The 17,500-nt window shown below is 43.0% G+C and overlaps 1 protein-coding gene across 3 annotated transcripts in view; it reads left to right on the top strand.

Annotated features, from left to right (window-relative positions):
• Positions 1–17,500, top strand: part of pak5 (p21 protein (Cdc42/Rac)-activated kinase 5) — a 139,982-nt gene that overhangs the window by 60,392 nt on the left and 62,090 nt on the right. For 2 of the 3 annotated variants that reach the window (XM_079525520.1, XM_079525521.1), the window contains exons 2-3: positions 13,144–13,367; positions 17,464–17,500. The exon at positions 17,464–17,500 is cut by the window's right edge and continues 8 nt beyond it. In XM_079525520.1, coding sequence (XP_079381646.1) covers positions 13,164–13,367; positions 17,464–17,500 — 241 coding nt within the window. In that variant the 5' untranslated portion in view covers positions 13,144–13,163. The remainder of the gene's footprint in view (positions 1–13,143; positions 13,368–17,463) is intronic. The other variant, XM_079525522.1, reaches the window with a different exon arrangement.

Below are 17,500 nucleotides of genomic sequence, written 5' to 3'. Positions count from 1 at the left end.
CACATAATATACAGTATAAACATGTGTGTACGCATGCACATAATACACAGTATAAACATGTGTGTGTACGCATGCATATAATATACATTATAAACATGTGTGTGTACACATGCACATAATATACATTATAAACATGTGTGTGTACGCATGCACATAATATACAGTATAAACATGTGTGTGTATGCATGCACATAATATACATTATAAACATGTGTGTGTACGCATGCACATAATATACATTATAAACATGTGTGTGTACGCATGCACATAATATACAGTATAAACATGTGTGTGTACGCATGCACATAATATACAGTATAAACATGTGTGTGTACGCATGCACATAGTATACAGTATAAACATGTGTGTGTACACATGCACATAATATACAGTATAAACATGTGTGTGTACGCATGCACATCATATACAGTATAAACATGTGTGTACGCATGCACATAATACACAGTATAAACATGTGTGTGTACGCATGCACATAATATACAGTATAAACATGTGTGTACGCATGCACATAATACACAGTATAAACATGTGTGTGTACGCATGCACATAATACACAGTATAAACATGTGTGTGTACGCATGCACATAATACACAGTATAAACATGTGTGTGTACGCATGCACATAATATACAGTATAAACAAGTGTGTACGCATGCACATAATACACAGTATAAACATGTGTGTGTACGCATGCATATAATATACATTATAAACATGTGTGTGTACACATGCACATAATATACATTATAAACATGTGTGTGTACGCATGCACATAATATACAGTATAAACATGTGTGTGTACGCATGCACATAATATACATTATAAACATGTGTGTGTACGCATGCACATAATATACATTATAAACATGTGTGTGTACGCATGCACATAATATACAGTATAAACATGTGTGTGTACGCATGCACATAATATACAGTATAAACATGTGTGTGTACGCATGCACATAGTATACAGTATAAACATGTGTGTGTACGCATGCACATAGTATACAGTATAAACATGTGTGTGTACGCATGCACATAGTATACAGTATAAACATGTGTGTGTACACATGCACATAGTATACAGTATAAACATGTGTGTGTGTACGCATGCACATAATATACAGTATAAACATGTGTGTGTACGCATGCACATAGTATACAGTATAAACATGTGTGTGTACACATGCACATAGTATACAGTATAAACATGTGTGTGTGTACGCATGCACATAATATACAGTATAAACATGTGTGTGTACACATGCATATAATATACAGTATAAACATGCGTGTGTACGCATGCACATAATATACAGTATAAACATGTGTGTGTATGAATGCACATAATATACAGTATAAACATGTGTGTACGCATGCACATAATATACAGTATACACATGTGTGTGTACGCATGCACATAATATACAGTATACACGTGTGTGTACGCATGCACATAATATACAGTATAAACATGTGTGTGTACGCATGCACATAATATACAGTATAAACATGTGTGTGTACGCATGCACATAATATACAGTATAAACATGTGTGTGTATGCATGCACATAATATACAGTATAAACATGTGTGTGTACGCATGCACATAGTATACAGTACATACAGTGCAAACATACATTTCTATATAAATCCCAACCTGTGGACTTGGGCTCACTAGTGGTCTGTGAGGATATTACAAGTTGGCCCCCGAAATAATTAATAATAATCTATCTATAAATGCACCAAGTCTCTGTGTGTACGTACGTGTGTACGTCTGTAATCCACGTAACTCGGAAACCGTTCTCGGAAACTCCATATATGGGCAGAAAAGGGACACAGACATAATAACTGGGTGGGGCATTTCCAACTTGCATCCTTCCAAGTAGGCCAGTGGCCACCATGCTAGTATAATATAATATTAATATGTTAAAGAAGGTCAATGTCTTGACTCTTTTTTTTCTTTAAAACCTTGAAGAACAACACAATTGATTTATTGATTGATCATTAAAACTCTACTGGCCCAACCTGAACGACTGTAAGTGAATACACGCCATCCCTCCCGAACACACATTCGGTTTTAATTACTTATTGACTAACACAGACCACACCACTACAGAATGACACTTATTTGGTTATATTGAAAGACATGATTAGCGCTGAGAGGATGAGGTTGAGGATAAACGAGGGCCGATGAATCTGGGATTGAGGATCAGGGATAAATTCGGGGGGTCGAGGGTGAGTGGATTGAACATGTGGTGTAGTTTGGTTGCTCTTGTCGAGGATGAGGAGGCAACAAATGGTTGAGTGAAGTCGAACGCGGCTCAGCAAATGGCTGGAGCCTGTGGGGCACGTGGAAAACAGTCTGTTCGACACTCAGGCCAGGGGGCACCGGGTCATTGCTGAGAAGTCGCGAGGCTCTCTGTATGTACCACAATATAGTTTTGTCATGTCCAAAATAGACATGCCCAAGTTGAAAGCGGTTAAAAAGGTTGGAACAGAAATAGAAGGTGTGTTTGAGGCATGGTCTTTGTTCCCCAAACATTACTCATGAAGGATATTGAAAGGAGAAAGGGCCTTCTTGTCCTCCTCACTGTACAGTGTACAGGATGTTCCTTGTCTTTTTTTTCTCCCCCCCACCCAAAGATAGAAAGAGACACACGCACGCACGCATGCACGCGCACACACACACACACACACACACACGCACACGCACACACATTCCAAGTCAATGTTAACCAACTACAGGCCCGCTCACCTTAACTCTTTGAGAGTTTCATGGATTTCTATATAGTTTTTAGACTTCTCTATGGCAGAATGGCGTTTTTGAATGATTTATTGAAAATTCTCTGTTGTGAATGTGTGACAACGAAAGACCTTCAGAGAAAGCTTGGCTTGTCTGCTTCCAGGAAAAAAATGAACTGAGTTGATAAAATGTTTAGTTGTGGTGTTGGAAGCCATTTAAAAGAGCCTGCATTTACACTGGGTAGTGTTTCTAGGACAACAAAAAAAGTTATGACCGGTTGAAGTTTTATTTTCTAAATAACTTTTTTTCTGCTGGGTGTACATAGCCATGCAATATCTCATTTTAAAGGGTGAGTTGTCTAGTTCAATTAAAATAAAATAAAAAGTTTCTCACATGTACCACTGTAGATATTTTGCCATCTATAAATAGCATGGTCAGTCATGATCAATCTGACCTATCCAGCTAAAAGTCCCCCTAGCTCTGAAATGGAACATCATATAAACTCAATTCTTTTTTGGGGTAAAATTAGACATTCTAACGCACATTTTGATATATACCATGTTTACATAGTCTTACCAGTACCGTGTCTATTCATGCATGTATCTCAAAAACCTGTTGTGAAGAAACAGTTTTGATAAAAAACTCATCCAAGGACATTGTTTTGATATGACTTTGTGCCCATGATATGTATCAAAATATAGACTTGAATGTATACTGTATTATAACAAAAAAATTGGGTTCTTACCATCTACCGTTACAGAGTAAATCACAGTTGAAACTCGCTTAGTCAAACCATAAACCTCAGACTAGTGAACAAAATAGCCATGACAGGTCTAACTCATTGTAAAAGCTTGTCTTTTATTTTTTATGACTACTAACATAATACAATTATAATAAATATTACAGAAAATAAATAGGCCTACATACAAAACAGTTGTCCCCAAACTCCCCAGTGTCCCCAAACCACTGCATTCCAGTTGTTCTTGACGGTGTGTGTGTGTGTAGGCTAAATTTAAAAAAAAACAACAACTGAAATGAATGAATGCATCCGGTTCAGTGTCGGAGAACTCCATCGCAGTCTTGACTCTTCGTCTTCATCATCATCATCATCATCATCATCATCCTCCTCCTCCGATGCCAGTTCTAAATATATAAAAATAAACATTTAGCTGTAGTCAGCCCGGCCAATAGCCAGTTGGGGGGGGGGGGGGGGGGGGCGTAGGCTATCTGACATCATCGTCATCATCATCATCACACGGAGACACACTAAACAATGTACAATCATGATTGTATACAATATACAATGAATGCAATTATCATGCAAGCTCAGACGTCAATGAAACGTCATACAGATCTTATATAATACGCTACTGTTAGCTTCACTCCCCGTCCCCCCTCCGATCCTTGTAGCAACGTCATCATAACCACGCGTTGCTTCAGTAAACGATGCATGTTTGTTCTCCGTCTTTGTAGACAGTAAATAAAAGGAGCGAACATTACTCTAAAGATCAGATCGCCTATAAGGCACGCTACAATATAAAATACTTGTACTGCCATGCGTGCATGCCTGCTACGATACATTTGTACTGCACCAACCAACCGATCGACACCAACCCAGCCCTTAGCCAGCACCAATGCACCGACCAACACCATTAGCCAGCACCTTCGGTGCTGGCTAATGGCTGGGGGCCATCGTGGTGAGTCATTCTGGCGTCATGATCTGACTAGTAGTAGTAATTATCCAAGCATCTATTTGTAGCGATCATCTTATGATTTCTGATCACTATAGAAGGGCATTTTCTACAATAAGATTACCTCAAAACATTCCGGGTTGATCGTCTTCTTCAATGGTTTCCCGGTATAGCTCATCGGACGACGATGGGGAGACAATGAAAAAAGGAGGGAGGGAGCAGCGAGTCTCGCTGTAAGCACTGGACCAGGGCTACTCCGCCTGGAGAAGGCGACTGGGACGCGTATGGATCAATACTACTACCACAAAACTCGCTCAAATAAATAGTACTGCTTTCAACTTTTTCTGCTAGAAAATCGCTCGGGCGAGACGGCAAACAGGCAAAACAATGAAAACTATGAAGACTCCCTCTGCCCCCACTGTTTACAGGGGGTGGGACCAGCTTCCAATGGCAACACGTACACGTGTGTCACGTGACACGGGTTTTCTGGGTAATGTAGTTGGAATATAAGCTCAGGAATTTAAACAGCGCTTCGGAGCATATTAATATGTTTAGATTCATCAAAAACTGTGAAGACGCCAATTGGCGTCATTGATCATTTACGGAATTCTGATGAAGACGCCAATTGGCGTCTTTCATCTTCTAAGGGTTAAATGACAGAGTTAGTACTCTTGGCAATAGATTATCAGGTTGGAATGTTCCTCATTACTGTGACATTGCTCCTGTTTGGGGGAGTAACCTTCCACACGTTAGTTTTATACTTTACAAAGTGCCCGTTAAATGAAAGCTCAAGGGTTACGTTGTGTTCCAGCCAAGAGGACTTGTGTGTTTTAACTACTGTAGTCCCTCTGTGGGGACTACAGCTCCCAGAGGTCCCTGTCTCTCTACTGTAGTCCCTCTGTGGCAGCTCCCTACTGTAGTCCCTCTGTGGGCTGTGGCAGCTCCCAGAGGTCCCTGTCTCTCTACTGTAGTCCCTCTGTGGCAGCTCCCAGAGGTCCCTGTCTCTCTACTGTAGTCCCTCTGTGGCAGCTCCCAGAGGTCCCTGTCTCTCTACTGTAGTCCCTCTGTGGCAGCTCCCAGAGGTCCCTGTCTCTCTACTGTAGTCCCTCTGTGGCAGCTCCCAGAGGTCCCTGTCTCTCTACTGTAGTCCCTCTGTGGCAGCTCCCAGAGGTCCCTGTCTCTCTACTGTAGTCCCTCTGTGGCAGCTCCCAGAGGTCCCTGTCTCTCTACTGTAGTCCCTCTGTGGCAGCTCCCAGAGGTCCCTGTCTCTCTACTGTAGTCCCTCTGTGGCAGCTCCCAGAGGTCCCTGTCTCTCTACTGTAGTCCCTCTGTGGCAGCTCCCAGAGGTCTACTGTAGTCCCTCTGTGGCAGCTCCCAGAGGTCCCTGTCTCTCTACTGTAGTCCCTCTGTGGCAGCTCCCAGAGGTCCCTGTCTCTACTGTAGTCCCTCTGTGGCAGCTCCCAGAGGTCCCTGTCTCTCTACTGTAGTCCCTCTGTGGCAGCTCCCAGAGGTCCCTGTCTCTCTACTGTAGTCCCTCTGTGGCAGCTCCCAGAGGTCCCTGTCTCTCTACTGTAGTCCCTCTGTGGCAGCTCCCAGAGGTCCCTGTCTCTCTACTGTAGTCCCTCTGTGGCAGCTCCCAGAGGTCCCTGTCTCTGTCCCTGCCTCTGTGGCAGCTCCCAGAGGTCCCTGTCTCTCCAAAACCCAGGGACTGTCTTCATCAGCTGTGTGCTGAGAACTGTACTCCTAAAAGCCATGCAAAATGACAATTGTGTCTTTGCAGTGTGCGTGTGTGTGGTACAACTCCCCATCCAGGGCAGCATGTGAGTTATGGTAACTAAATGGTGCATTTATATAGTGCCTTTATCCAAGGCACTTTACAGAGATTGTGCATTACATTCACCCATTCACACACACATTCATACACCGATGCCAGAGGAAAGCATGCAAGGCAGTGGCACCAATCTGCACATCGGTAGCAATTAGGGGTTCAGAGTCTTGCTCAAAGGACACTTCGACACTAACTCTGGGGGAGCCCGGGTTCGACCAGCCCGGGTTTGACCAGAGATGGGAACCTTGCCATCTGGTCACTCAACCCTGAGCCACTGCCACCCCAGTAATGCTTTGCTACTCTTTGTCTTGGCCTGGAAGATTTAAGTCCTGCTAGCCTTAATAATCTAATTTCCCAAGATACCACCATGTACGTCAAGTCTACTTGACGTACATGTCTACTGTGGTTGGTGGTCTACTGTGGCTGGTGGTCTACTGTGGCTGGTGACAGACCGCACACACATCTTACTTAAAGGAGAATTCCGGACAAGCCTTTCTGGGCGGGAACCCATTTTGGTGTTTTAACCCTTCTGGGCGGGAACCCATTTTGGGCTTCTGTACAGTATGTACAGTATTCAAAAAAGAAAAAAAAGAAAAGATGCTGCTATATAAATATTTGAAGTTTTTCAGAACACTTTTTTCGGAAAACGCGCCCAGTGTGCAGGGACCTTAACTCTTGGGGAGCCCGGGTTCGAACTGGCAACATTGTAGTTACCATCCGGCCACTCTACCCCTGAGCCACCGCCGCTAGTGCTGAACAGTGTGCAATTTCCGTGAAATTATACACGCACATTTCCACTAGGCCGAGGGCGACATGCCACTTCAATTTTCCAAATCAGCCTCACGGTGGTGCTGTAACAGTCCTGTTTTTACCTATAACTGCACCGATCTGTGTACAACTTTGTATTCACACTCCCTAGAGGCCATGGCAAAACATTTTCCCTGCATTTTCCACATCTCCCAGTTATAGCGCCGATGAGGCCGATTTCTGCTAAACACATTTTTTTATATTAGTCGTTCAGATTTCATCCAAATCTCATGCAAATCGGTACACATGATCTCTGACGAGTCTGTTGGATTTCTCAGATTCTACACTTATTGGCTAAGATTGCCCACCAAAGTTTTCAGAAGTGGCTTTGTAGTTGAAGTAGAAGTGGTTTTGTACAAAATGCTGCAAATCATGAACGCAGGGCCTGAGTACAGTGAAACTGTGCATGCATATTCCCACTAGGCTGAGGAAGCAATGCCACTTGACATTTTTCAAATCAGCCTCATGGTGGTGCTATAACAGGCCAAGTCACGTCTTTACATGCACTGATCTGCATACAAAATTTGTATGCACAAAACGTCATGTGCACACTCCCTATAGCCCAAGGAAAGACATCTGGCCTGCATTTTTCAATTCTGCCTTTTCGACCGCCACCAGGAGGCCCATTTATGTGCAACACTTTTTTATATTAGTCCTTCAGATCTTTTCCAAATATCAATGCTGGTGGAGACCTGTGCCCCGTGGGGCACTTCTTCTAGTTGCTGCTGTTGTCTTGGTCAGGTCTCCCTTTTAAAAGAGATTTCACTTCTTAGTGGAGCTTCCTGGTTCAATAAAGGAGATATATAAATATAACCCTAGAAGCTTTAGGGCCTAAAACAACTATGAGTAGAAGAGGACAGATACAGTTGGGTGCCACCGATATTGTCCCTTATCATTTGACCCATTTAGGCCTGACCTCAAAACTTTTAAAAATCCACGATTTTTCAAAAATAGCAGACCTACAAGCTCGTAGCGCGCCACTCGGTGGCGCGCTATGAGCTTGTAGATCTGCTATTTTTCAATAGCTAAATTATAACATAATGTTTAAAACACCAAAAGGGGTTCCCGCCCAAAATGGGTTAACTGTCCTTTTGCGCAGATCACGCAAACCGCAGCAAAAAGAAAAGGACAATATCGATGGCCTCCAACTGTAGCATGGCGAAAGCTTTCTATTCACATGCAGTATGCATGTACAGTACAATATCTGTAGTACTTTGTCTAGTGTAACTGTGAGATCCCAGCTGCTATTGAACCCTCCGTAAACCCTGGGTGTGTGTGTGTGTGTGTGTGTGTGTGTGTGTGTGTGTGTGTGTGTGTGTGTGTGTGTGTGTGTGTGTGTGTGTGTGTGTGTGTGTGTGTGTGTGTGTGTGTGTGTGTGTGTGCGCGTGTGCGCGTACGTGCGCGTTTCCCTGCAACAAATGCCAAAGGCAGCCCTGTAGTCAATATTTACTAAACACTTGAATTGATTCCAGCTTACGGCAGCTTTTTGGTAACAGCGGGACATTAACGTTGTGCTCCACAGCGAACCTGTCAACCAGACAGGCTGTCCGAGGCACCCCGAGAAGCCCAGGGCTCGTCTTTTTACCCCAAGACTTGCCTTAGTGTCCGTCCTCTTTATTTTGTGAATGTCATTTCTCATCAGCGAGGGGACGTTCAACACTGTTTCATCTCACAGAGGACACTTTGCTGGGAGACTCTGAAAATAGTAACAGGGTCGGACGGACACCTTATGAAGAATGTTCGCTGGCCGTCAGCCAATAGGGGAAAGTGTTGTTGGCACGTGTGCGGTGTAGTAAGGACAGATGATTGGCAGCTCAGCAGCAGTTGAATGGATAAGGAGCGAGAGATGGGAAGTGCATTTCTGCTGGTTGGTTCATGGCACTACTGTTTGAATGTGAACATTCAAAATGAAGACGTGAGTACAGTGTGGTCGTCTGGATGTGGCCTTTGGAATTATTTTTCATTGGCTTCAGCACCAGTTTCAGTAATTGGTATCAGTTTTGGCCAACATTTCATATGTATCTGACCTCTAACAACGACAATGGGTTTTTTTTACCAAAAAATAGAGTGATTCTGTCCAGTTGACCAAAGCAAACTGATTCTATCGAACATATTTGACAAATATATATATATATTATATATTTTAATCTTGAGATATTATCTTCCATTGAAATACTAATCCCTGGTTCAGTGCAGAGTCAGTGGCAATCTTCCAGTATTCATTTTGTAAGTGCAGTCTCATTTGCCAACTTCCTAACCATCATTTATCCAGACCAAATACACGTCTCTGAACGAACTGGACAACCAAATTAACCCATTCTGGACGGGAACCCCTTTTGGTGTTTTAAACATTATGTTATAGTTTAGCTATTGAAAAATAGCAGATCTACAAGCTCATAGCGCGCCACCGAGTGGCGCGCTACGAGCTTGTAGGTCTGCTATTTTTGAAAAATCGTGAAAATATTTATTTCAGAAAACTGGAGGATTTAGAAGATTTCGAGGTCAGGCCAAAATGGATTAAAACCCAATCAAACCATCTCAACAGTCTGATGCCTAAACTCAAACACCTCTGGCTGCCATGCATAATGGCTATTGTCCGATATCACTGTAAGCGTTCTTTGGCAGTGGGGCCCCTGACTGCATCCTTTTGTCCCAGTGCTGAGCCTCATATCACTGGTAATGCACGTTTGTTGTACTGTGATCATATTGGCAATGCAGTTTATTGTGCAGTGATCATAGTACCGGTAATGCAGTTTATTGTCTCCGCCAGGCCAAAGGCATGTGTCTGTGTGTCCGCGTCTGTCTGTCTGTGAGCAGCTATTCACCACAGTTAGCCTGATCGCAGCGAAACTGTGCACACACACATCCTGGATGCCAGAGCAGTTCCTCTGCCCTGAATTTTTCAGATCGGCTTGTTGTAGCACCACCAGGACTCTAGAGGCAGACTTTTGCAAAACTTTTTTTTTATATTACTCCTACAGATTCCGCCCAAACATCACGCACATCGGTACACGGATCAAGACGAATCTGTCCGATTTTTCATATTCCACCCTGATTGTCTGAGATTAGCTTCCAGAGTTTGCAGGATTAGTCCGTTTCGTACAGAACGCCTCAAATCATAAACGCATCGTGTGATTTCCGTGAAATGTTGCCTGCCCATTCCCACTAGGCCGTGGAAGAAATGCCACTTGAAAATGTTCAAATAAGCCTCATGGTGGTGCTATATCAGGCCCATTCACGTTCTATGCACAGCTTTGTGTGTCTGTATGAGCATGGAATGTGCTCAGCTGATTGGCTGATCACGGAATGTGATGTATAATGATGTATCACACGAGTGTGATTTTTTTAATTCTTAGTTTGCACTGACATCCTTATTTGAGAAATCTGTGCACATATGTGCACGTGTGTGTGTGTGTGTGGGGGGGGTTGGGGGGGCAGACAGACAGAGAGACAACAGAAAGAAGGATGTTGTTTACTCAGAGCAGTGAGAAACAACAGGGTTCTTTCACAGCCAATCACAGTACTCTCAACATGACTCAGCAGGCGTATGCATACATTGGGCCTCCTTTATCAAATGTGGGCTGAACGAATTTGACCATAAATCCCTCGTAAATGCATTGCAGTACATGCAAACAATGTGGGTTCAAAGTTTTAATTGCGCATAGGATCTTGAGAGATTTCATGAGTGCTGTTGTTCATATTGTATGCATGAATGGAATTGTTTTAAAAATGCCGGAGGCTGCAGACGTTGTTATTGTAGGAAAATAGGAAAAACTTAAGTGAACAGGTCACGGCACGGAATGGGACTGTCATAATTTACGTTCTTATTATGTCCTTATTTAATAAACATACATTATTCTAATATAGCTAGCTGAATGGGCTGTTACTTTGTAGGCATTTGCAATCTAATGTCTTGTCTTTCTATAAGCCTGAACATTACAATCGTAAATTATGTTTATAAGGTAAAATGATGATAGAGTTTGTGTCATTACAAATACTACATCGTACCTTCAGAGTTGGAGGTGATTGATCCAAGACAAAATTGATTGATCCAACAGATCACTAGGTCACCATCCAGGAAAATACCAGCCAATCATTTATTTTGTTCTAGAAGGCTAAAATAGTATTGTCACCAAGATCTATAAAATCTGTACAGACGTTTGCATAGACAGAAATGTTTCACAACATTTCGTGTCAGATATGCACAGAAGATTGGAGAGGAGAGCATTCACATTTTAGATGACAAATCTGATAAATATCCTTTCGAACCCCAATCAATAAAGCTATAGTTTTCATTCTAACAGATTTGTTGTTTGCAGAACTGTATCTTCTATACTGAATTCTTCATGAACATTATGTAGAAAGATAACTGCATTTGTATTACAGGTCAGTGGTTGTTTTCACTCTTTTTGTGCCCAAAGCACTCCAAAGGGCAAGTCAAACTCCCAAAGGCACACCTGGACTTGTCTCATGAGTCATGACTCACCACCAGTGTGTGCTGTAGGTTAGGTACGGTAGAAAACGTAACTACATTTTGAATACCGAACTTGTACTTGCAACCGACTATTTCTACAATCGGGTATTGATGCTTTTCCATGTGAGTGAAAGATGTGAGTACCTTTTCCACCACTGATGATGAGATCATCCTCACAATAGAAAGTATGCGCATGCTTAAAGTGAATGGCACATTGAGTGGCAAATCGAGTGGCAAAGCAACATGCAAAGTGAGTTTAACATCGTTTAATGTTGTTTAATGCAATCAGATATGACTTTTCTGTGTGGATGTATGGGCTGTCAAGGCCAGAAAGTAGTTTTTTGTCCCTCAGTAGGCGTTCCTGCATAACTTCCTGGTTTGACGATGATGTCACACGCATACCCTCCATATTGGAACTGACTTGAGATGACTGTCTTTAGAGATAAAAGGGAACCTGGTTGATATTGAAAGAGGCACTGGATTAGCAATGGAGATTGATTCCTTTTGGTGTATTTATATACAGACAGCTGGCATCGTTATAGAGCTGGCTGTCGATGTAATGAAATGCTAAATGCTGAATTCTCATAAAAAGCTGGAGACAGTGGTGGTGTTATTCAGTGTTGCTTTTAACTTGTCAAAACCACATAAAACACCCCAGCATTTGATGACTAGTATAAATCATAAAAATGATTACTGTCAAAGCAAATTGCGCGTCGTATGTAACATGATTGTCGTGGCTGAATTGAGAGGTGTGTGCACAAACATGCGTGTGCGTGTGTGTGTGTGTGTGTGTGTGTGTGTGTGTGTGTGTGTGTGTGTGTGTGTGTGTGTGTGTGTGTGTGTGTGTGTGTGTGTGTGTGTGTGTGTGTGTGTGTGTGTGTGTGTGTGTGTATGTAGGTGTATGGAAGGTGTAATGTGTATGTAGGTAAGGTGTGCTGTTAACAACAGGAGCTATACATTCAAAATGCTTTATTTGACTAAATAAATCAAAATCATACATGACCCATAAGAATAAATATTCAAATTAAAGTGAGTAGTTCACCCAAAATATGACTTATATTCTATCAATTTTTTATTATTACTTTTTTTTTATTCCGGTAGGAGACTCAAAAGAGACTCTTTGAGTATCTAAATAAATGATGTATAAGAATAAATGTTCAAATTAAATAAAATATGAAAAATGAAAGCTCTCTCGTGTGTGTGTGTGTGTGTGTGTGTGTGTGTGTGTGTGTGTGTGTGTGTGTGTGTGTGTGTGTGTGTGTGTGTGTGTGTGTGTGCGTGTGCGTGCCTGTGTGAGAAACTGTTTCAGTTTCTTGCAATTATGTCTTATGTTGTCCTATGTCTGTTTGTTCTCCTGCCAATGTACCACTTTGAACCAGGCATCATTTTGGTCATTAGAACTTATAAGCGGAACGTCCAAAAATGTCCAATAATTCTACAGGCTCTGCATCACGCTGGCCATTTGAACTAATCCTACGCTATGTCAAAGTACAAAGTGGATAACAGTGTCCCTCTCTCTCTCTCTCTCTCTCTCTCTCTCTCTCTCTGTGTGTGTGTCTTTCTTGTCGGGTCGCCAGGTTTGCCCGGGTTTTCCAGCATGTTTGGTAAGAAGAAGAAACGGCTGGAGATCTCGGCTCCGTCGAACTTCGAGCACCGGGTGCACACGGGCTTCGACGCGCGGGAGCAGAAGTTCACCGGGCTGCCGCAGCAATGGCAGAGCCTCCTGGCGGACACCGCCAACCGGCCCAAGCCTATGGTGGACCCGTCGTACATCACGCCCATCCAGCTGGCGCCCATGAAGGTAGAGCGAGGAGGGAGGAGCCTATGGGCGGCCGGGGGAACATGGCATGACTGTCTCTGTCCCTGTAGTCCGTCTGTCCATGTGTCTATCCCTATGTGTCCGTCTGTCCATGTGTCTCTGTCCCTGTGTGTCCGTCTGTCCATGTGTCTCTGTCCCTGTGTGTCCGTCTGTCCATGTGTCTCTGTCCCTGTGTGTCCGTTTCTCTCCATGTGTCTCTGTGTCCTGTCTATGCTATTAGGGATGGCGATTTCGGTGTCTGTTTTGCAGCTATGGGACCACAGTTTCAAAAAATAAATAAAAAAAGATTCCAGAGCAATGTTTTTTGATTTATGTGACTGAAATCTTTTTTGTTTGTTTTTCGCCAGGCAAACAGAATGTTTATCTGAGCTCAGAATTAGAAATTCGTAAAAGTATTGTGTTTACACAGTGTTGAAGTTAAGTTAGATACATCTGTTCACACTCGTTCCGTAACGTATCCTGTTCTACCCACTACCCACAGATCTCAGGTCTCAGGTCAAGTGCTGAAATGTTTACCACTGAGCTATTAGAGTCTGCCTGCTTGCTCAGGAGAGAATTAAATGTTGTACACACGGCGTGTAATATATTCACACTGTGCATGCGGAAAGTACGCCTGATTACGTGAAACAACGCGCTTGCTGTTGACTGCTTCACAACATTTCGTGTCAGATATGCACAGAAGACATAGGGTATTTTAGCCACACCATATTAGCTCAACCGTCTGGGCACCTAGGCTGACGGCGTGCCGCGGGTTCGACTCCCGATCCCTACGGCCCTTGCCGCATGTCTTCTCCCCCATCTCTCTCCCCATTTCCTGTCAGATTACTTTCAACCTATCAATAAAGGCAAAAAAGCCAAAAAAAATATATTATCGATCTCCTAACATCAGAAGAAGCGATTTAGTTGAAAATGTTTCCCCAAAACAGGTCTGTTGCTCTGAAACCCTTTCTAGCTTCTATACTGTACTGTATTTAAAGTGTTGCAGTGTATATTATGCTCATTCTCTCACCACACTGGTGATGAGACAGTATAGGCAAAACTGTAAATTATCACTTTCGGCCGATTATTTATGGCTGTCGTCCCAGAAATGACACATTGCGCCATCCCTAATTCCTATGTTCGTCCATGTCTCCCTGCTTCTGTGTTGCTCTCGGCCGATTTGTTTCCATCTCTCTTTTTCTATCGTGTTTGAACTCCGTGTTTCCTTTCGCTCGTCTGTTTGTTTGTCTTCCCCTCTCTCTCTCTTTCTCTCAGTCTCTCTGTCCATATTTATTTATCCCTCCCTCTACAGTTAGCTGTCTGACGCTGTCTCTTCTCTCTGTCTCTGATTGATTTCCCCCCCCCTTCACAGTCGTTTCTCAGCTTCTCTCTAGTTCTCTTCTTTCCCTTCTGTGGTTTTACTTTATTGTTCCTCAACACTCCATCCTCCTGCTCCAACTCTACTCTGTTGTATTTCTCCTATGGGAAAATGGGTAGTTCTTTATTTTGCTGTGATTATTCTATGATCATTCTTGTATCACCATTATGTATTATTATCACGTTCAGTTTAACCTATATGAGGCCATAATGGGTCATATACCATAGTAGGCCATATTGGACTATGTTATACCATGCCATACCAAGCAAGTCATACTGCACTGTACTAATTATACTAACTATGTCATGTTATTAGACTAAGAGTAAACATATGGGAAGACCACAGGTTTTGTGCTAAACAGGCTATAATGAGAGTAGGGCTGGGCGATTTATCACTTTTAAATCAAAATCGGATTATTTTGTTTGGAAAACATTTTCACTTTAATTAGGGTAATTACGGTAAGGATCTCGCTCATTAGCCCTACACTGGGGGAAAAAGGCCAGCCCAGTCCTGCTAAAGCATAATAAGCCTGAGTCCGACACCAAATTAATGTTCGTTTAATGTTTGTTTAAGGTTGGACAACATATTTTAGACAATGTATTTTACCTCAAAATCAGGTTTTCAGAGAAAAAAAATCAGGATTTATTTTTTTAGGCAAAATCGAACAGCCCTAAATGAGAGCTACCCAGCGTCCCTCCTTGTGTGACTGTATGTGTGTCCTCCATGTCCTCCAGCCTTCTGACTGTATGTGTGTCCTCCATGTCCTCCAGCCTTCTGAGTGTCTCCTCTGATGTGTTGTTGTTCGTCGGTTTTTCATAATTTACTCACTGATGTTCTGAGAAAAGGACGACAGCAAAAAAATTGAAAAAACAAAACAAAAAGCCTTTAATGTTGTATCTATCTGTACCTACATGTACCGTGTGTAGGGAGCTCTCTCTGGCTTGCTGTGAGGGTGAACTGAGCTAACTGTTATGTGGTGATGAACCCCCGGGGTCTTCCCCATCTGGTTCTGTCCAGTCACTGTCTGTCACTGTGGCGTACCTCTTCTCCTTTCTGCCCTCTGTCTGTCCGGTTCAGTGTTGAAGTTTTTGATTTAGTTAGTGTCATAGTCTGTTGAATAAAATTCCATTTACTTTTAGTCATAGTTTAGTCATTTGAAATGTTTAATTTCGACAAAACGTTTGTTTGTCTTAGTTTTAGTCATCATAGCTTAGTTTTTATTTAGTTTTTGTCCGTGAAAAAAGGTAGTCGACAGACATTTTTCATCATAGCGAAATCAACACTGGTCTGTCGGTCCCCTCATGCTGCATGTGTGCCCCCCCATGCGGGCCAGGCTCCCACGGGGCCCCAGCAGGCCACGGTGCCGTCAGCTTTCAGCCCTTCTTACACCTTCTGTCCTGTGTGGTACAAATATCTGCTTGAACTGAAAGCTTTCTCCTTGACCTTGAAAATAATCAAGTAACCACTTAAGCCCTGTAAAAAAAGGGGGGGAAAAGGAAAATTCAAAACGTTTTCAAAACCGTTTTGAACATTTGTGAAAGTTTCTGACTATAATGACACGCCCAAAACAGGGACATCAGGGTTAAAGTGGTTAAAGGCTGCAGTCGGTCAACGCCAAAAAGATCAATTTCAAACAGTTCCTCAAGCTTGATATTGGCAGTTTGACATTGCTTGCAAGACACCGACTTGATGTTACTTGGCTGCGTTTGTAGCTTGAACACATCCAAATGCAATGTGGGTTGATAGTGCTGCTTAGTACTGCTGGTAGCAGTGGTTAGTACTGCTGGTAGCAGTGGTTAGTACAGCTGGTAGCAGTGGTTAGTACTGCTGGTAGCAGTGGTTAGTACTGCTGGTAGCAGTGGTTAGTACTGCTGGTAGCAGTGGTTAGTACTGCTGGTAGCAGTGGTTAGTACTGCTGGTAGCAGTGGTTAGTACTGCTGGTAGCAGTGGTTAGTACTGCTGGTAGCAGTGGTTAGTACTGCTGGTAGCAGTGGTTAGTACTGCTGGTAGCAGTGGTTAGTACTACTGGTAGCAGTGGTTAGTACTGCTGGTAGCAGTGGTTAGTACTACTGGTAGCAGTGGTTAGTACTACTGGTAGCAGTGGTTAGTACTACTGGTAGCAGTGGTTAGTACTGCTGGTAGCAGTGGTTAGTACTACTGGTAGCAGTGGTTAGTACTACTGGTAGCAGTGGTTAGTACTGCTGGTAGCAGTGGTTAGTACTGCTGGTAGCAGTGGTTAGTACTGCTGGTAGCAGTGGTTAGTACTGCTGGTAGCAGTGGTTAGTACTGCTGGTAGCAGTGGTTAGTACTGCTGGTAGCAGTGGTTAGTACTGCTGGTAGCAGTGGTTAGTACTGCTGGTAGCAGTGGTTAGTACTACTGGTAGCAGTGGTTAGTACTGCTGGTAGCAGTGGTTAGTACTGCTGGTAGCAGTGGTTAGTACTACTGGTAGCAGTGGTTAGTACTGCTGGTAGCAGTGGTTAGTACTGCTGGTAGCAGTACTTTACCGGGCTATTTTTAGGCTACAGTAAATTTACGAGGAGCCACGTGACAGATCTTGCGGAGAGTAGGAGCAACAACAAATAATATATAAATACACAAATCAGACGCCACGTCCACACAGCATATACCGTCAAACCCCCAGAACAGCAATATGCCACAGGAGATATCTCTGAAGAGGGGGCAACAAGAAAAAAATATAACCCCTCTTGCTCTCTTCACAGATATCTCCCAAGAAAGTCCGGTCATCTGAAACACCGT

The sequence above is a fragment of the Electrona antarctica genome (assembly GCF_951216825.1).
Source record: "Electrona antarctica genome assembly, chromosome: 17".
Classification (NCBI taxonomy): Eukaryota; Metazoa; Chordata; class Actinopteri; order Myctophiformes; family Myctophidae; genus Electrona; species Electrona antarctica.
Note: the sequence above shows the minus strand (reverse complement) of the source record. Positions and strands in the feature narration are given on the sequence as shown.